The sequence below is a fragment of the Cyclopterus lumpus genome, chromosome 10, assembly GCF_009769545.1.
Source record: "Cyclopterus lumpus isolate fCycLum1 chromosome 10, fCycLum1.pri, whole genome shotgun sequence".
Classification (NCBI taxonomy): Eukaryota; Metazoa; Chordata; class Actinopteri; order Perciformes; family Cyclopteridae; genus Cyclopterus; species Cyclopterus lumpus.
Genome location: NC_046975.1, coordinates 10,945,997 through 10,966,003, shown reverse-complemented (window position 1 = coordinate 10,966,003; position 20,007 = coordinate 10,945,997). Strand labels below are relative to the sequence as shown.

The 20,007-nt window shown below is 42.0% G+C and overlaps 3 protein-coding genes across 5 annotated transcripts in view; 1 reads left to right on the top strand and 2 right to left on the bottom strand.

Moving 5' to 3' along the window:
* Positions 1 to 8,199, bottom strand: part of gabrb2a (gamma-aminobutyric acid type A receptor subunit beta2a) — a 28,167-nt gene extending 19,968 nt beyond the window's left edge. For all 3 annotated transcript variants that reach the window (XM_034543124.1, XM_034543123.1, XM_034543125.1), the window contains exons 1-3: positions 8,126 to 8,199; positions 7,906 to 8,006; positions 7,405 to 7,472 (exon numbers count right to left, since the gene is read on the bottom strand). In XM_034543124.1, the coding sequence (XP_034399015.1) occupies positions 7,405 to 7,472; positions 7,906 to 8,006; positions 8,126 to 8,199 (243 nt within the window). The remainder of the gene's footprint in view (positions 1 to 7,404; positions 7,473 to 7,905; positions 8,007 to 8,125) is intronic.
* A 1,202-nt stretch (positions 8,200 to 9,401) lies between these two features.
* Positions 9,402 to 16,538, bottom strand: gabra6a (gamma-aminobutyric acid type A receptor subunit alpha6a). Its single transcript, XM_034544176.1, has 10 exons — positions 16,492 to 16,538; positions 16,308 to 16,414; positions 16,102 to 16,169; positions 15,510 to 15,730; positions 15,336 to 15,418; positions 15,104 to 15,247; positions 14,045 to 14,197; positions 13,702 to 13,949; positions 11,354 to 11,598; positions 9,402 to 9,423 (listed from the first exon to the last, which is right to left on the bottom strand). Exons 1-10 carry the CDS (start codon positions 16,536 to 16,538, stop codon positions 9,402 to 9,404), a joined length of 1,338 nt encoding a protein of 445 aa, XP_034400067.1.
* A 424-nt stretch (positions 16,539 to 16,962) lies between these two features.
* On the top strand, positions 16,963 to 20,005 carry nudcd2 (NudC domain containing 2). Its single transcript, XM_034543205.1, has 4 exons — positions 16,963 to 17,327; positions 18,511 to 18,559; positions 18,644 to 18,795; positions 19,529 to 20,005. The coding sequence occupies exons 1-4, from the start codon at positions 17,139 to 17,141 to the stop codon at positions 19,610 to 19,612; spliced, it is 474 nt and encodes a 157-aa protein (XP_034399096.1). The 5' UTR covers positions 16,963 to 17,138; the 3' UTR covers positions 19,613 to 20,005.
* Positions 20,006 to 20,007: the final 2 nt, after the last annotated feature.

Below are 20,007 nucleotides of genomic sequence, written 5' to 3'. Positions count from 1 at the left end.
GTTTTAAAACGGCGAATAAAGAAATAACCACGTATATATATATATATATATATATATATATATTTATGTCACACAACATTAAGCAAAACTCTCCACAGAGCCCTGCGTCTAAACATGAGAGTGCACACCCAAACAAAGCATATTTTAACACACAATATAAAGATTAAGATAGAAGGCCTGTGAGTTAAGGAGTCTTATTTCAATTAGCGTTTTGTCTCCTGGAACAGCAAACAATTCTGAGTAATGCACAAAACATTTGTGTTATGAGCCTCTTCAAAAGACAGAGAAGAAGAAGCAGGTGAGGAGGATTTCACAGCACGCGGGTCCATAAAAAACAGTGAGAGACAGCCGTCTCGTGCCGGAGTGTCGGTCTCCAAGGCGACCTTCAGTCTCCTTGTCACAAGCACTCCTCAGAAACTCCATTAACATCACACAGGACCACTGAGCATCAGTGAGGGAGACATCTTGTGGAGAGCACCAACATTTAAAAGAACTGACAGCAGTGAATATGTAAAGACGATGAAGATACAAACAAGGCCCGGCTAACTTAAAAAACCTCAAAGCTAGTTGCACAGTGACAGTGCCTCACTACAGATATGTCTCTGGGCTCACAAACTCCCATTACGAATCTGACAGAGTGACAAAGAGTACATTTGTGTTTCCCTGATGAATCCGACTGGCTGCAGTTGTTACAAGACCTCCATTACAACACATACCGCTGGGTTTGCACATTTAGGTTTAAAGAACCGATTTGCTCACTTTCTCCCTGTAATGAAACCGTCATGCCAGTTCCACTTATGCATAGTCCTTTTGGTTTGTTGTTGTCTATGAAAAGATGTGTCCACCAATAATCATTCTCATTATTTGTAGTACATTCAGATTTTTCTGCACCGGAAGAAAAACATGATGTGCACTCTCCGTCTTCTCTCGCCCTCTTTAAAAGCTAAAAAAAAAACAGACCTGACATTGTTTTATCAGTGCAATACTTTCCTTTGAACATGATATTGAACGTTTAACATATCTCAGACTGTTTGGTGTCTCCAGCTGTAAAACATGGTTTAATACAATATATTTTCACATGCCCTTTATCTGTGTTTACAGTACTACTACCACTATGACATGCATAAAGTGAATTAGGAGTTATGCAATAGTAGTTTTATACAACTTTGTTTAGACCTCTTTGGGGTCTCAAACATAAGAAACGTCACGATAGAATGCACATTTTAATAAATGAATACACATTTGTTTGTGTATAGCCCATACATCAAAATGTAAACGTTATATAATTTATTTAACAGCTGATAAAGAAATTATCTAAATACACCTGCATGTATTATGTACATTAAGAAATGTATAAAAGTATATTTCTTATTTGGTGTAAGAACAACGCTTCATGGTCATTTCTGGTCTTCATATTAGGGTTATAAGGTTAAAGAAAGGAAAACATAATTAATGGGAAAACGTTTTGATTTTGCAATTATCTTCATTATTATTATATTATTTATTTTTTATAATACAACATTGTAGTGTGTGGAGCAAAGTAAATCAAATTTCAACAAACAAAAGGGTTGAAAAACATAATCTACCCATGAACTGATGGTCCGACTGTGGTCCGTGTGCTTCTCTCTGTCTTCTCTGCAGATTCACGGGACCAGACAGACGTCCACCATATTGCTTATCGCTTTCATCTGCAGCAGAACAGAGAAGAATCTGCTGATAATGACAATGTCCACTGTGCACAGCTACGAGGAGACGATATGACGTTTGGGCAATAACAAGCTCTTCTGCAGACATCTCAGCCTCTTGTCTGTTTGCCTTCCATCTCCAAGCGGGACGAGACGCCACAGCACATCAACTGGTCAAGCTGAGTTTACTAATTTGTTGTGCTCTCTGTGTCCAGTAAAGTATGGGCTTCAAATTAAATAGTAGGGGTCAAGGAAGGAGTTAGCGGATTCTGAATGAGTTTCCCGCCATACGCATCCTGAGGGAAGTGACAACATGGACGCCTTTATGACTCCCCCTTCCAATGGAAATGACAAACCAGCAACTCCATGAAAATACATTATGTACAGCCTTTCATTATTTTAAGTTGAATTGATTCATTTTGGTGAAGTGCATTTCGGACGATTTACTAAATAGAGAAAGTAAATTATGATTTCACAAAATTACACATTTTAAAATACGACACTAACTTCCTAATATATAAAACATGCATTTGTTTTGCACATTTTACAATGAACATTGATACATTCTATGTACCGGGTTTTACTTTCAGATATATTGTCGTTATCTTTTCTTCAGCTCATGGTTTTCCTCTGCACATGATCCCAGTCTCTGTGGACTAAACATTAAACAGAGAACAGCTGCAGGATTAAGTGTTGTTCTTGCTGTAATTATGGTGCTGACCATATTAATCTGTTACTTTGTGTGTCCACTCAGCATAACTAATGACATTGTTCTGGACAACCTGCATTCTTGAGCTGTTTGGAAAGCTAAGCAGAGCAAACCGAGCAGGCACGACAAACAAGGAGACACAATCTGGGAATATATCTGTAAAAGAATGTGCAGGGTCGTAGTTTTGATTAAAACAATTACAGCAACCTCAAAAGAACCACAGAGAAGAGGTGACAAAGAATAAAGATTTCATAGTATTTCAGATGTAATTCTGATAATCATGTAATTGATTATGTATTCTATCATGCAACAATGTCAATACATTTTTTAGCTTTTCTGTGTTTTATATATTTGTGAACATAATATATTTGTGTTTATGGTGACTGTTGTGTGGCTCTGGTAAACTGTGATAAGCATTTTTAACAGTTTTCAGAACTGATTAAAAATCAACAACCCAATCATTAAAATAGTCGTTAGTTGACGCCCTATTTAAGAGACTACAAACATTGATACTAATGGAAATTACTGTATCGTTGGCAAAAATTAAAAAGGCAAAATATCAACAAAATGCAAAAACAACAACAATCCTGCATCTTCAAAACCAGAACAACCTTCACATGGAAAAAGTCCTTAGAAAAAGAGGCCGTATTTGCTTTTCCTTGACTTTCTTGGATCCACCCCCAAAAAAAAGAGGCTGCGTTGTCATGGCAACACTGAGTAAAAATAACACAAGCTTATTTTCCACAAGCTGAAAATAAAATGGAACAGGATCAGTTTGGACAAACAAGATCAAAATGGTTGCTAATTCACAGACACAAGAAGCTGCATCCTTCACACGGATTAAGCGTAGCGTCGAGGCCTGCGTCGCGTTCCCTCTGGTCATCGGCTCGCCGTTATCTGACGCCCGGATCCCCTTACTCATGTAAAGAAACGAGCGCTTGTCAGGATAATGATCGTAATAAAAGGAACGCTCACGCCCCACTAATTCCTCCATCCCAGAAGCCTCCACAGCTGGTTTGTTTAAATCTTTTAATTCACAGCCAGCTAATTAACATTCAGAGAACAGTACTACAGTTCAGGCAGTGCCTCTTAACAACCATCAACTTGAGGTATTTCACATGCAATTAACAAACGGGATGAAGAAAAGACGAGCAGTGAAAATACTTATTTACCTCCATCTTTATTCCGGCCTTGGAGTGCATATATGTGTGGCTGCACTCAACATATGGATGGCATGCTGAACACGCTGTTATGCACCGCTGATGCATTGCCGAGACAACAGACTCAACTTTTATTTAATCAGCTGCGCTGGCTGTGTGCAGAACACTTTTCAATGCACCGTAACCAGGGTTCGGTTCCTGGATCTGTGATTTCAGCAAAAACAAACAGCATTATGCAAATATGATTTTCAGCTGCTAAGTGAGGGAGATGAGTGATGGAGCGGGATGCCAGCACTGAACAGACAGACAGACAGAGATAAACAGGGAGGTGGAGGGTCTCGGCCATGATATCAGATCTGGGCCATATTTTGCACTGACCCCAGTGAGTCAGCACAGCCCACCCAGCGAAGATGTGTGGTCACACCTCGGACTCGAAGGACACTTCCCTCTCAAAATAGCACAATTGTAATGTCATGCAGGCAAGGCTGCTATACAGCGCTGGCTGACCTGCACATTTGTATTGCCCGACAACACAGCTGACCTTTGAGCCTCAACGGGCCATCGTTGAGGAAGGAAATGCCCCAAAAAAGTGACTCCACACGTGTGAACCAGCCTCTTACATGTGCACAAAGAAGAAACAAATCCCATCGAGCACTCAAACACCATCCCAAGAACCATCCTGCCCTTCATGTCAGCTTCGGAAGAAAAACAATGACACAATGGCTTCAATCAGCCCCGACCAAAATGCAGAGTTCATTCTGTACCAGAGGCATTTACATCTTTAATTAGAGGAGTGAGCAGCTGTCTACAACCCAAACCTGCTCACAAACACTGATTTCAAACCCAATCATATTCTTTCATGACTGACAGCAAATGACTCCATTTTGCTTAAGGCTCATATATCGTAGAGACAGAACTCAGTGTAGCCGCTATGGTGTTATCACATACACAGGGTTAAGTTATCTTGAGGAACAATGTAGTTCAAAACATGTTCACCATTGTTCTTATTTATGTGAGAAGTATTTTTCCACCATCGATTTCCACCATGGATTTACTACACATGAAACTGACTCAGCACTTCATTCTTCTTTTTAATTCTAGGTCGAGGTAATTCTAAAGAAAATAAATCTCCAGCTACAGCTGCTCAAGTTTTATTATGTTTTTTACTGGTTTTCTGGTTTTTTTCTGATAGTAAACAGAAAGAGTGATGGTTCTGGACAGCTGATTGGACAAGACACTTGAAAACATGGGCTTTATGAACCTATAATTTACATTTCTCAATTTGTATTGACATTTGTGAGACGAAACAATTGGAAAAGGGAATAATGAATAGATTACTAGCAGCCTTAGATACAATCACAGCTTTATTCCCTCAATCCTCGCTGAAGCACTTCTGGACCAGTCATCACAAACTCAGTGCAGTAAAATATTATTAATAATTTCAAATGATTATGGCATCCCAACGCTTACAAAGATACCAAATATGTCAAGCTGAAATTTGAGGAAAATGTATTTTAAAGGATGCACAGAAGATCTAGAATACCCATTTGATGAATGAATGTCATATAGCTTCAATAATGAGCTGGAACACGCTGCTAAAGAATCAATATGAGATTGAGTCAGGCAGTGAGGAATAAGATGTTTTTCCAACCTCAAAGCCACTTACTTAGAAAGAAAGGTAAACCACATGCTGAGGGGTTAATGAAGCACTGGCTGCAGCTCTCTTGTGCTAACCCAGAGTCTGCCACAACTTTTCCTGGGCCTCCACCAGGCCGTGGATGTCATTGGAGGGGACGGTGAAAGTGATCACATTTATAACCTTCACCTCTCTCCCACCCTGTTCTCCACCGCCTTCACCGCCTTCATCCTCGCCTCTCCGTGTGTTTTCCCTCTCAGCATTTTAATCTTAAAAGCGGCTACCCCCGATGAGGAAGATCAAAGCAGCCCAGCACTGAGCACAGGTCACCAACTCCATCCTTGTGATCACAGTGCAGGGTGATATTATTGATTTCTCTGAGATCAATCTTGTCAGCTGCTGTTACCCTCTATTGTAAGAGAGCTGGATGTGAAGAAAGGAGGAGGAGGAGGAGGAGAATCCTGTTATGTAAGTCGCAGAAAGGATTTTTCACAAGGTGACAACGTGTGGAACACAAGACCGCGGAGGTCTTGGATGTTTTGTATTTTAACTTTTTGTCTGAATTTGTCTGTAGTGTCAGAGGGACACCTGTGCCGATCTGGCAGGGGGAGCTTTCCTGAGAAATAAGCGAGATGAGCGCTCTCTCATAGCCACAGGGAGTTGCATGACGTCAGCCGCCATTCACTGTTTGAGCACAGCTTTGTGCTTTGCTACACACTCACGCGGATGTATGAAGCTGTGTTTTTTTCCAGATGAATGCTCGCATAGATGCCTAGTTCTTAAGTAAGATAACCCTTTGGAGCAAGGCAGAGGTGGATTACATGGCTGCTGAGCCCAGAGTCACAGCCAGGGATCCAGTCAAAGTGGTGGGAGGGGATGGATGGAGGAGGGAGAGGGAGAACGAGAGAGTGAGGGGTTTCTATTTCAAATCTCCCTGGAACCCCAAGGCACTTCCGTTCTGGCTGCATCCTCCACCAAAATAAATCATTTCCATCAAAGGAAAAGCTCTGACCATATTCAATGCTTTTCCTCACGCTGCTGTATTTATGTGCTAAAAACTCATTCAGCGCCATCTAAAATGGCCACACAGATTTGACAGGCTGCCAAATCAAACTTAAAAATGGCTCACTTAATAATAGAGAACACATCTCTTTCAATTCATACTGGCAAACTTGTTTTTCATGCTCTTATATAACATCTCTATTATGTTGCTCCATGGAGAGGCTGCTTTGTAAATGATCTTTTCTTACACTCTGAATTCTCTGCATAGGCTGCCCTTCATATTTATCTCAATGCATTCCAAAATCCCAAGAGCAAAAACCAGTTGTTCTAAATTAGAAATAGAGTGTATTTAATGCAGCAGAGCGACACTGAAGTAGTTTAAATTGCCGTCAGTTTCCTGCGGGTTGCGGTCTGTCTGTCTGTCACACGGATCAATAGGTGGTGCTCTTGCATGGGCTGCTGAACTTTCCCCCCTCTCCTCTTCAAGTGGCAGATAACGTTCATCTTTGTGCACCAAAGCTCAAGCCGTTGTTGGTTTTTTTGCAATGCTGTGACCGAACATTTATTATTAACAATTGCTTACGTCATCTGACAAGTATAAGGGGGAAGATCATTTACGTAGACGGTGACGATGTGATTGGTCGCCCGAATTAAAAGAAATAAAAGCCCTAAAAACACCAAATGATGCCAGTTTGGAGAGGATGCTGTTTTTTAAAAATATTTATTTTGTAGGTAACTGCACGGAGAGTGGAGGAGGGGAGTGCGTGTCAACAAAATTACACCACCGAGGCTTGACAATGTGAAGCAGTCAGGAGCACACACACACATGCAGCTCTCCGCGCGCGCAGCCGGGGCTGCGCGTCCGAGTGCGCCAGTGAGTGTGTGTTTTGAATTCAAATGCAGCAACACACCAGAGCTGCAAATGCGGAGACTGAGAGGAGGATGGCGATGATGTGTTTGGCAACGGAAGCCTTTACGTTTTTTTTTACCCGAGTAAAAAATATATATTCACAAGATGCCTTAGCCTGGCTCACATTATCCCGGCTTCTCTCGCGTACAATCACACACACACGCGCACGCGCGCACAGACACACACACACACACACACACACACACACACACACGTGATAAGTAGCCCACTTCAGGGGTATTCCAACCGTGCCGTGCAATTGGCAACATTAAGCGGGGTAATAATCATGAAGATGCACCTACCATATTGACTTCAGAGACCATGTCTATGCTGGCTATGTCTATATTCATCCCCACTGCCACCGGCGCACCTGTGAAGGAATAGAGGCATTAATAAAAGAACATGTGAATAATTCTCTCATCATGTAAATTTAACAAATTCGTGACGCGAGCTCAGGTTGCTCGCTGCTCCCCTCCACCTACAGGAGACGTGTGCATCATCCGCCTGAGCGAAGAAAAAAAATCTTATGTTTAACACGCAGATGCGCTTAAATGCGGTTAATTTAATCTTTTTAGTGGGATAATCAAATATTAATGAGCGGGATCGATCACGCTAAAAAGCCCGTCTTATCTCGTCCATCAAATGAAATATGCACATCATTTCTCATAGCCTAATTGGAAAGGCCTATTTGGCTGTGAAGAGATGATTACGTAAATTAAAGGAGATTTTGCGATTCATTAAACATGTATTGCACGTCAGGGGGGCGAGAAAACATGACATTCCGTTTTCAATTTGCTCGTTACCTCCGAAATCTGGCCTCAACCGAATGTCGTATCCTTTCATCAGTCTGTCCACGGTTTCCTTTACCAGAGGCATATTGCTCGGATCTTTGAGATCCTTGGCGCTGTGGGAGAAAAGGGTGGTGTAATGCAAAACAGCTTATTAATATCACACGCCATGCACGCTTGTATCGATGCTACATGACATCCGAGACAGGGGACCAAACATAGGAAACGAGATTACCTTTGAGCCCAGACAAAAGTCACGAGTAAAGAAAAAGTAAAAATCCCAAAGTGGTTTTTCCTGATCCTCCCCATCGCAACAGTTTTTGAGGCGGTTTCGGGATGCGAGTGAGGAGAGCGCACATCCAACTTACTCCAGACAGCGCAGAGGAGCCAATGAGAGGCGCATGCGTGCAGCCAGCCCAAGATCAAAGAGTGGAGACTGATGATGGTGGATGAGCAGTTTCCATTGCAGAGAAAAATATTAAAGGGACAAGTGGTTGTGCGTAATGAAGAAGCAAGCAGTTGTGCCAGGAGAGAAATGAATGACAGCAGTGTCCATTTCAGAATTGTTTTATTCTTGTGTTTATCACTTGACAAATGAGTTGGTTCCTGACAAGGTCAAACAATGGGATGCACTGAAGGGTTAAAGTGGTCAAAATATCAACTTACGATCAAGTTTATTTCCTCACCTTTTATGTTACTGGACATATTAAATGGCTAAAAAGAGAATAACACTCCACCCATTTCAGATTGACACTTCATATGCAAACATCTGTGCCCAACAATCATGCAGCATCCGTACAAAAATAGAAAATGAATGTCATCAACACCCATGGGTATTACATCCTACTCTTCCCTGCAATGTTTTCAGAGGACCTGCAGTAGATCGGAAAATGCAGAAGGAGCACCAGAGCGCCAGAGCAGAAAGGTGGGATGGAAAACACAATCCCACAATTCATTTTCCCAGGTTTGAGTACATTTTCGAAGCCGCAGGGAGGGATGCGAGCCTCCTCTAAATTGCCTTTGATCTTGTTGTAGTGGGAGCTGTGCTTCTGTAGAGGGCAGGCTTCTGAAAGCATTGGTTCACTGTTGCATCACCACCAGTTACAGCCATCATAGATTATATCATGCACTTCTTTTTGATGTGTTTCTAAGTGTGTGTCTGAGCATCATGCATGCTGTATGTGTGTGGCGTCTATCTCAGTCCAGGGCACGAGATGTTGTTGTGTGTACTGGCAGACTTTAAAGTGATTGAGGCCCGTGAAGGGCAGCTCTTCAGCTACTGATCAGGACACAAGTGGGCAGTGGTCACAGCCTGTGAAATGAGTAGATGTGCGGCAGGAGAATAAATGAGTTTCTGATTCATTTCCTCTGTCAGATGAGAGCAGACTGACTGCTGAAAGCTGGTTCACACACAGAGAGAGAGAGAGAGAGAGAGAGAGAGAAGAGAGTGAGGTGAGGCTGGCTGGATGCTGAAGGTTTCTCCGGCTGCACGTGCCCTTTTCCCGGTCCTCTTAGGTTTTAAGAACCGCGTCCCTGTAAGAGCAGAATACGGCAGTGAGAGGAGAATACAGAAACCTCTCTCTTCCCACATTCAGACACTCTATATCTGCAGTATACGGCACAGCTCAGACTGTTACTGTGCTCCCTGTCCTCTCAGAGCCTTCTTCAAAAGTACCGAATCAGGGACGTGAGGAAAATATATGTAAAAGGAATAGATGTGATGCAGCTGTTCTCGTGCTCTCCATCTTGTCTCTCTCATTATTCTGCAGAACGTTATCAACAAAAAAAACATACACATTATCTGACGGGAACATGAGAAGCATGATGAGCAGATTTGCACTCCTCAGTGTTGCATAACACATCTCACTCTCCACCGTCTCCCTCTCCCTCTCCCTCTCTTTTTGCACTGTATCCCTCTCTTTCTTTCTTGGACATGGAGCTTTGTGTTCTATAAGTGGCTCACTTATAAGCGGGAAAGTGAATAGTCTCTTTTTCATGTGCTTAGTGTACAAAGTAAGCTCAGGTTTCTTTTTCCTTTGGAGACCTCCATAGGGAGCATGGAGAAACAGTGTTGTCATTAACACAGCTGGGGTTTTGCCAGCCCTCAGGTGAACCTTATATAAAAGAGGAGAGAGCTTGATGCATATTTTTCTTCTTAAATTAACTGAGCCCGGCCCTTTTGCATTTTAAATCTATATGATGATAAAAGCTACAGTGCTGGCGTCAATGCAGCAACGACGGGACGTAACATCATTCTCTTTTTCTCTCCCCCTACAACTCTGGGAGCTGTTTCAGCGTTAGAAATGATTGATGTCTTTACTGCCAGGATACAATTATTTAACAAAAACTGTGGGTAGTTATTGTTCTACTGAAGCTATTGTAATTAGATCAGAGTGAGACATGTTTGTAATTCTTAGAGATACAAAGTAAATATGGAAAAATATATTTTGCCCATTGTTCGATTCTTTGCCCTTTTCAACTCATTTGTTCCATGAATGCTGGATACCTTCAAGTATGTCACTACTGGTATTACTATTGTGCAGGAAAGGCTTTCTGGGTCTGCTGCCTTGTCACACAAAACTCAAAAGGTTAACGCTTAAACTCCAAAAGGGAAGCTTACTTGTAAGATGCGGTCATGGGTAAAAACACTAGTAGTGTGTACGTTTATGTCAGTGGTTTGAAATAGTGGGGCTAGGACCTTCCCCAATGGGTCACAACGTAAATCATATGATTTATAAAAAATGAATGAAATACAAGACAATCTTCCCTCTTCAGTTCTTTAAGTATTATCCAGATTCAGAACAGTCTCAGTCTTTCATAACTGGTTAACAAATTCAACTTGTATATGAGATTGCTGGTAGATATTGCTTTGTTTAAGGGTGTCAAGCCAAAATGGTTGGGACTAACTTCTTGCAATCTCCATTTCCTACAGCAGAAGAACAGGATAGGGCTGATGATAGTCTATGTTTTTTCAGTCCAACTAATATCATAAAACAGCTGGACACTGCAGTACGTTACTCTTACTGGAGGAAATTGTGTAAATGTGTTGTGGATTAATATACATATTTATCTATATCTATATCTATCTATATACAATATCTATATCTATCTATATACAATATATATATATATATATATATATATATATATATATATATATATATATTACTCAAGTGAGTATTTGTGGAACCAGGACAGTGTACAGTATGTGTGATTGACTCAAAGATACCCACTAAGTACCCATAGTCATCATAAATAAAGGAATATTAGTTTCAGTGTAACAGCGTGGCATATTTATGTTTTTTGAAGTTCCTGGCTACGTAGACAATACTTTAGTTAGTACAATCAACTCATTATTGGATTTGGGTTTGTTGATAATAAGAAAAACATAGATTATCGTGGGGCCCTGAGGAGTACCAAGACACATGTAACTGTACCAAGATGATTTAATTGACTGATGTACCTGGCACTCTCCATGGTGTCCTTGGCCAAGTAGATGTACCAGTAGAATAGGTTGAAGAGGGCGAAGGCCAGGGGAAAGAGGATACGGGCATACTTGTCGATGGGGCTAGTGCCGGCCAGCTGCGGGATTTGAGGAAAAGCTGAGCCCTGCTGGAGGAAAATCGGCAGCGGCTGAACATCTCCTGGCTCACTGCGACACGTTGAGTGGTTTCTCCTCTTCAAGCCTTCCTGAGGGCTGCAGTCCGACTGGCGGGAGTGGGGTGGGGTGATTTGGAGGAAAAACAGGAAAAGATGAGATGGAGATGTATGGGTTTTCTTCTCAGTGTGAGGAAAGCGGTTGGTATAAAGAAAAACTAACAAGGAATTTCTAGCCAACAAGTACATGTATGGTGATTTTAACATGCTGGAGTCGTGTATATGAGGCTGGAAGTTATGTTGGTTCCCACGGGAGCTTTCTCTCAATGGCATGCCAACATCTCTATAGAACGCAGCAGGTAGTTTGCTGGATGCCCATAGGATGGTTAAGAGATTATGCAGCGAGTGCTGGAGTTAGTCTCTGTTCTCACACTGAGGCTATTTTTAAAACATCTAACCATGAGCCCTGCACGTGAGACAGATCCCAGGAGGACGCTGTTGTAGCTTACTGTATTAGCATAAAGCATATAGCTCTAGATGAGAGCACGTATTACTATTTAATGTGTGGTGTGCCCTGAATTAAGAGAATAAAAAAGGCAGGGTGGAAATGCATAGAAAAGACTGATCTGTAGCATGATTTCCTATCTCCGCGTTTCTATGAGTCGTGGCTGCCGGCTTCCTGTTCACAATAACCACCAAACTCAGTGAGCAGACTCTGTACCGCCACTCGCCATTATTAGCTATGTAAATGCATTTAAATGTCACGTGATAGGATTGTTTTTATGTCTTTGTTTTACTTAATATCACAGGTTGACCTGACAAACATGGCGGCTTCCTAACGTCCTGTTAACGTACGTTAGCAGTACATCTTGAACCCGCCCGCCCCCGGTAACATTACGCAACAAACACCTGATAAGGTCATGTTAAACATGTAATGTCAGCAACTTATTCATCCTGCATACCCATACAACGAGCGGAGGGTCGGCTAAACAGAACTATTTTTATCCAAACAGAACACAAAGCCAACACCAAGGAAATAAATGAGCACACAGCAAAGCTAAATGTGCACGTGCACATGGGGACAGGACGCGTTTAGCGTTAAGTCCCGCCCACACCTGAGGGGACGATAATTCCTCTCTCTCCATTGGCTTTGTATTGTGTGGAGGTGCCTCCTTGTCACATTCGTCTGAGCAAACAACAGGAAAATGCTTAAAAGATGCAGCTGCTTTTATTCATCCATGATGGGATGCACTACCAACAAGTTAAAGAACCCAGAACAACGTTTTTATAAGGAGGAAGAACAGGTCAACCGTGGGCTCCTGGGTTTACCGTGAGCTCCTGGGTTTACCGTGGGCTCCTGGGTTTACCGTGAGCTCCTGGGTTTACCGTGGGCTCCTGGGTTTACCGTGAGCTCCTGGGTTTACCGTGAGCTCCTGGGTTTACCGTGGGCTCCTGTGTTTACCGTGGGCTCCTGTGTTTACCGTGAGCTCCTTGGTTTACCGTGGGCTCCTGGGTTTACCGTGAGCTCCTGGGTTTACCGTGAGCTCCTGGGTTTACCGTGGGCTCCTGGGTTTACCGTGGGCTCCTGGGTTTACCGTGTGCGTCAAGCGTTTTGTCTGAATGTTAGGTTTAGGCTAACTGTATTTATGTAAATCAAACAAGAACTTGTTGTCAGTATGCAACTTGTTTTACAGTGAAATGTGAATGAATCAGAACATTTTACAGTATTATTTTTTGCAGGAGCCTGAGATAATTATATTAGGTTGCTAACACATAGCCGACAGTAGCTTTCTAACAGCTTGCTAACTTGTCCCATGATCATTTTAGTTAACAACTGCACCCCTACTGCCAAATAAAGCATTTCAGCCATTTTGCCATTTGCTGTGATTTTGACTGTTGAACTCCAAACTTTGAATCAAATTTCTTTAGTTGTGAATATTTAATTTGATAAACTACTACTAAAGATATAAGATCATGTTTTCAGGGGCTTTAAAATCTTTTCTACAATTTTACATTGTTTTATATAAATTGAAACAGCAAAGAGAAATTATTTTGTAGATGCAAACTTAATCAATAACACTCTTTTACTTGTAATTCTGGTTCCACAAACATTGATATAAAATTGGCACAGAAAGGGGCTGGGACATCTGTTGCACTCAATTTAGTGATCACGTTTGAATGATGACAGTAACATAAAGATATGCAGATTCTCACCGAAGCGTTGTCATCATCGTTGCCGGTAGCCAACACCTCGAGCGTGTCTTGTCGAGCTTTCTGCTTCTTCAGGCGGTTGGCCTGGAGGGTGGCAAAATAGTTGACCGCCGCAAACTCGACAAGAGCCGACGCCACAAAGGCAAAACACACAGCGATGAACCAGTCCATGGCGGTGGCATAGGCTACTTTGGGTAGTGACTCACGGGCACTGATGCTCAAGGTGGTCATGGTCAGCACTGTGGTGATGCCTGGAGCAAGACAAGCATTTATGAAACACACATGGAGAAGGATAACAAATATAAACAGGACTAGTAGACAGTAAGTGGTGGGAAGAGGGGCGTACCGGCAACTGTGCGTGCAGGAACAGACTCTTTGTTGATCCAAAAAGAGACTTGTGACAGCACAACAACCATTATAAGAGGGATGTAAGTCTGTATGAGGTAGTAGCCCAGCTTCCTCTTGAGGAAGAAATGGACCACCATCACAGAGTAGTGACCTGCAAGATCAACAGCACGTGTGAAGAGAGTAACCCAGAGGGACCGAGCAGGGTAGCACAGAGCAGATGCCCTTGCCATGCCCTTGAAACCGAATAGCTGCTGAGAGAAACATATAGATTTATTGCTGCTGTTAAGGCTCGAATAGCCTGCTAACTGTAAGACAGCACTCGAGAGACAAGAGGAAGTAAGAGAGGAAGCACCAAAAAGGAGGAGGGAGCACAGCACACATTTATTTAGAAATGGGATAAAGTCAAGAGGAAGGAGCGTGTGAGGAAGGGGGCAGGAGAAGAGCATGCAGTGTCAGTATGCGTAACTGCCTTGCTCTATCCGAACACATGCATGCAGACATTCACAGACCAACAACACGCTGCACACACGCACATACACAGATCTCTCTCTCTCTGTTTTCTAAATGGGTATCATTGCTACATCTTTTCAGCCTGCCTCATCCTTTTCCTCTCTATTCCAGGAATCTGCTGGGTTCACAGCAGGGGAGCACTTCTCCTACTTCTGGTGAGTAAAAGAGAAAATGCACACACACACACGCACGCAGACGCACGTGAGCACGCACACACACGCACGCGAGCACGCACACACACATATTACTCCATCCTTCCTCCTCTCTCTCTGTCAGAGCATTTGTTTGACTTTCAATCCATAGCTCTTTTAAAGGTACACATTAGGCCTGACCACTTAAGCATCTTACAGTAGATGACTGCTATAGGAAGTCTTTGTTTTTATATCGGCTCTACTCTGGGCGAGTAATGGACACTTGTGCAGAGTTTGAAGAAACTCATCTCACCTCTCTCTGCTCTCAGATTCATCAGCTCATGAAATTAAAAAAAAGCTTCTAAGCAATAGTGTCCTTATGAAAGAGCAATGTGATAGCTGACAGTGAGCGTTACCTGTGTTTGATTTGAATATCTCACTAGACAAAGTCTGTCCCACCAGGTCATACTGCAGAAGACTCATGGACTCAGCGGGACAATCGACGGATGCTACTGGTCCCTTCCTCCAAGTGAAAAGGATTTCACTGCTTGTGTAGGCATCTAAAAAAAATACAACAGCAATTAGCAAGAAATAAAGTTACTGGACATTATTATTCCTTCTGTGTATGAACACATCTGTTATACTTACAACTTCCAAACCTGAGAGGACAGGCGTGGCCGTCCATTGGGAAGTCCATGAGCCTCATTGGACATTCTGAAGTGATTGTCAGTCTAACAGCAAGAGAACACGCAGACAGTCAGAAGTTATCTTTTCTCCTATAAACCTCGTCAACAAAACAAAAGGGGTTCAATGTAGGATCACCTCATGGTGTAGAGGACAGTCCCGTTCTGCATGATGCGGAAGAGTTTGTTTGGTGTGGTCATGTTATGAGAAATGGACTTCTTGGAGTTTCGGAAAAAAGAATCTGGCGTCCAGATCTTGTCCACCATGCGGTTGTTCAGCCGCAGGATTTCGGAGGGGCCTTCAAACTTTAGCCGCTCGTCAACCCACATCTGACGGAAGAACATGTCCATGGTGTACTCCTGATGCATAAACATAACATGTTAGTAAGACGCAAGACAGAACAAACTTTAAATTCAAGCTCTAAATTTCAATCTTTGTGCCCGACATTCATCAGTATGCATAATACTGGGGAGACATTTCAACTTGCAGTGGAAGGTGCGGTGAGATGACGAAGCAATGATAGATGCCACTCATCCCAGATAATCATGAATCAATCAATTCAGCCATTCCCTCTGTCTGACGTGTTGTCATATTGATTTAGAGGCCATCAATAATGGAGTTATAGGGCTAGTCAAACAGATTAAAGCTCATTAGATGGCAGATTGCCCATAAGGGCTGTTATCTCCCTGAGTCAGCACATATACATCTCCTCACAACAGTAGTATCTTACCATCTCAACATCTGATACTGGTCCAAAGCTGGTGACAAAGATGTCTGTTTTCACTTCTGTAATACCACCTATAAAAGTAATAAACAACTGTACAATACACACAATAACACAAGATGCACACGAGTGGTCTAGCACCATCTTCTTAATTTATCAATGAATATGTACATCTTTAAAAACAAGGCTTTAGGATTTAAAGTCTGAATTACCTCCGGATCCAGGTCGCAATCTGTTGTCATAACCATCCAAAAGTCGATCCAAAATGAGAGTTATGTTGTCCGAGTAAATTTTCTCACTTCCATGTACACTACCAAGACTGCAGAGGGGAAAAAAAGTTACACTTGCATGCTCATTGTACTCTGACCCATGATCAAGCAGAGAGGGAAGACTTACGTTATCCAGCAGACAAAAGTAACAAACGTAAATATCAGAATGGCCATCCTGGGCAGCATTTGTCACCAAATATGCAGTCAACTCTCGGAGCAACTCATACTTAATAAAATGGCATGTGAGGTGGAGTAAAAAACCGAGCTAGAGTACTTATTGGTGTTGCTAAAAGGACTGGTTGGTATGCATAAGGACACTGGAAGCACTAAGTCAAGAACAGTAATCTAATTAACAGATTAGTAAATCCACTCCATTTTTAGACAAACTGGGGATTCTCTTGGTTTCATTTAAAGGTATTCAAATTAAATGAATTAAAACAGAAATCAAGAAAGACTTAAGTAAATGCAACTCCTTTAATGACAATAAAGCACTGACCATACTGCCATGTATCTCACAAGATCAGTTTGTATTGCTGTAGTTCCTTTTATCTGACAACAGATGGCGCTGCGGCCACAATGTTGTTCACAACCGGAACTGAAGTCCTCACTGAGAGAGGAAGAAGAAGAAGTGTCGGGCAACAGTCTGGAGGGGCAATACACAACACGGGCTAACTATCTAACACTTGAGATGTTGACAGCAACAATTCTATGAAGCAAAGTAAAGAGTGGTGAAGATCAAGCGGAGCAAACTGAGAGCGTTACTTCTTCCGCAGCATGTCGGTGCACTTCGAGGAGCGCAGCGGCGTCGTCCCCTGCAAGACACCCTGGGGCTCCTGGTACCAGACCATGGAGGAGGTTTTCATCGAAGTGGATGTGCCTCACGGGACGTCTGGTAAGGAGGTCAAGTGTCATTTGGGATCCAGAGACATCGAACTGCAAGTCAAAGGGAAGGAAATGTTCAAGGTAACGTTCAACTCCCAATCAGCACACGTTCAACTGAGAGAAGGAATATGCGTGTTCAGGTTTTGAGATCTCTAAAATGATATACTGAATGTGTGAGTAGCAGGTCTGTTATTGATTTGAGTTTGTTATGACACAGCTCTCTGAGGGAAAGGGAAGCATCACATTTACAAATGACACAAAAACAAATTAGGCAGACAAGACAGGGCGCTGCTGAAATGACTTCACATAAAGAAGACTCGTACACAAAAGCTTTGACAAATACAGACTGACTGCTGAAGGGAAGGACACAGTTCCACTGCAATTCAAATTCGAGGGTCAGTAAAAGTATACAGTCAATACGTTAGATCAAAAACTAAATCAGAGAAACTTAAATTGCCAAAATTATGTTGTACAATCACTGGCATAGTCCCAGTTGCTAGTTTTAACACAACGAAAGTCTGCAGCCCCTTAGTGGTAGTAACAGGGCCAGTGTGACAGACTCTCATCTGCACAGTAAACATCTATCAAGCCGAGAGGCACAGTAGCGAGCTGTTTACCCTCAATCAAGCGGGCTGAGTGTATGTATTTAACTTCCCCAGAATCTAATCTCCTGGATTGGAGCATATCAAATCAGTCAGGAAGTGGGATAGGCATCAGAGACCCTTCATCCACTGGGCATCCATTAAACCAGTAATTAAGTAGCAATACCACAGTTTTAAATGCATTCAAAAGGTAACTTAAGTGAAGTATTATCAGAATATTCTGCATATTATTATTATTATTATTATTATCATTATTAGATTACAGTACAGCACTTACATGTTGTAGCTGGTAATGATGGGGCTCATTTTATCTGCTCAACATGCTTGTGAATAACCTCCCGGTGATCAATACTTGTATCCAAACTAATTCTAAAACAATTTAAATATGTGTTGATCATATATTTGTGATTTTAATTTCAAAGATTCAATTTGTTCATCTTGGTCTACTTGACCAGATTAACAATGTGGAGACAATACCCTATTATTTTAAAACCACATCATCCTTCATGGAGGAGAAAAAGAGGAAAGGAGTGCTCAAAGTTCAGCCCAAATCATGTTGGTACATCATGTTTTGTGACCAGTACTTAAATCATACACTCGTGAAAGGTTTGTCTGCAAACACGTGTATTAACTTCACAAAATCTTCTTTTACATTCTGTCAGGGAAAGTTGTTTGACACAACCATGTCTGACGAGGCTACATGGACACTTGGTAGGTTGCCTCTCAGTAACACACTCATGAACTTAGACTTTAGGGGACAGTAGTCACCCTTATCTCTCTCGTTTTGCTGCTTAGAGGACAAGTGTCTCATCCGGATCATTCTGATGAAGACTAACAGAGAGGCAGGGAACTGCTGGTCCTCCCTGCTGGAGGGGGAGTACTGTGCGAATGCCTGGGTCCAAGACCAGATGCAGAGGAAGCTCACACTGGAGAGGTTCCAGCGGGAGGTTAGTTTCATGAATTCCAGCTGAAGGGTCATGGAGTATGTTGCGAAGATTGTATTACAAGTTCTCAGCTGCACACCTGTCTCCCTCTACACAAGGCCACATGATGGTATCGTATTTAGCCACGCAGATACCTCTTTTTAATAAGCCACCTCAAATAAAGGGTTAGAAGTAGTGACTAATGGCTTTATTATTTGTTTATAAATGATTCACTAATGCCTTGTGATTAGCTTTTGTTTCCAGGTTGTGAAAATATCTTAAGACTTGTTTCTGTTTGGTAATAATAAAGTTATAAATGTAAATACACCGTTTATAACTGCTCATGGACTTCTTGTTAATAAGATGCTAATAAATGGATTTTTCTTCTCTAGAAATAAGTGTTTAAACAGTCTAGCCAGTCCAAGGAAGTTGTTCTTATTAATGACTTAACTAGTCTATGAAGCATCAGAAAAGGATCTGTTGACAATTAATAAAGCCAGTATTTACGTTTAATGAACGCCTGATAGTGGTAACGCCAAATAGAAGCTGAATTACATCACTTTGCTGCAAAAGTAAAAAAACAAGTAGAAAAAAAGGAAAGCAGGAGATGTGTTTTTTGTCCATTTACACTTGACCAGTATTTTCCAGGAAGTGAGAGAAGTCCAATATTAATTCATTGTCAGAGCATCAAATTCTGTGTGGATTTGTAAAATAAATGAAAATGTTTGCTTGAAACAAGTGCACTCTGCTTTGCTAGAATCCTGGATTTGACTTCAGCGGTGCGGAGATATCTGGGAATTTTGCTGGTGGTGGTCCGGACTTTTCCAGTTTACAGAAGTGACCAGTGTCACGTTGCCAAATACCTGCAGCTTGCCGGAGATGTCACCTGTTTAATGATCACTCCTGACATCCATTGGATGAAGAACAGAGGATTGATCAGTGCGACTATGATGAAAAGTCAAAAAGGCTTTCCCGGAGGAACTCAAATACTGAGCAGCCGACAAGACTCAATTGTTTGACAATGATAAACTTTTCACAGCAGCTCTTTCATCTGGCTTGTTTGAGCCCGATTTGGCAAGTTTATTTAGCAAGGCGTATTATAGAGGCAGAGCAACAGTTGATGGAAACTGTTGTATTCGCTTGTAAGAAGCCTGTGTGATGTGTTGTCATTAAATAATGAGAAGAATGCACAAGCAATAGCTTTTCAATAAAGTTTTATTGAAAGGTACAAGTACA

Bases quoted from the DNA above. Each gene is read 5' to 3' on its own strand.
- nudcd2 (XM_034543205.1), top strand. From the start codon at position 17,139: ATGTCGGTGCACTTCGAGGAGCGCAGCGGCGTCGTCCCCTGCAAGACA. The intron at 17,328-18,510 runs GTAACGTTCAAC...ACATTCTGTCAG, and splicing joins AAGGGAAGGAAATGTTCAAG to GGAAAGTTGTTTGACACAAC. The intron at 18,796-19,528 runs GTTAGTTTCATG...CTGCTTTGCTAG, and splicing joins TGGAGAGGTTCCAGCGGGAG to AATCCTGGATTTGACTTCAG.
- gabra6a (XM_034544176.1), bottom strand. From the start codon at position 16,538: ATGGCCATTCTGATATTTACGTTTGTTACTTTTGTCTGCTGGATAAC. The intron at 15,419-15,509 runs GTGATCCTACAT...TCTTGCTGTTAG, and splicing joins ACTGTCCTCTACACCATGAG to ACTGACAATCACTTCAGAAT. The intron at 13,950-14,044 runs GTACGCCCCTCT...GTCTTGCTCCAG, and splicing joins TCCTGCACGCACAGTTGCCG to GCATCACCACAGTGCTGACC.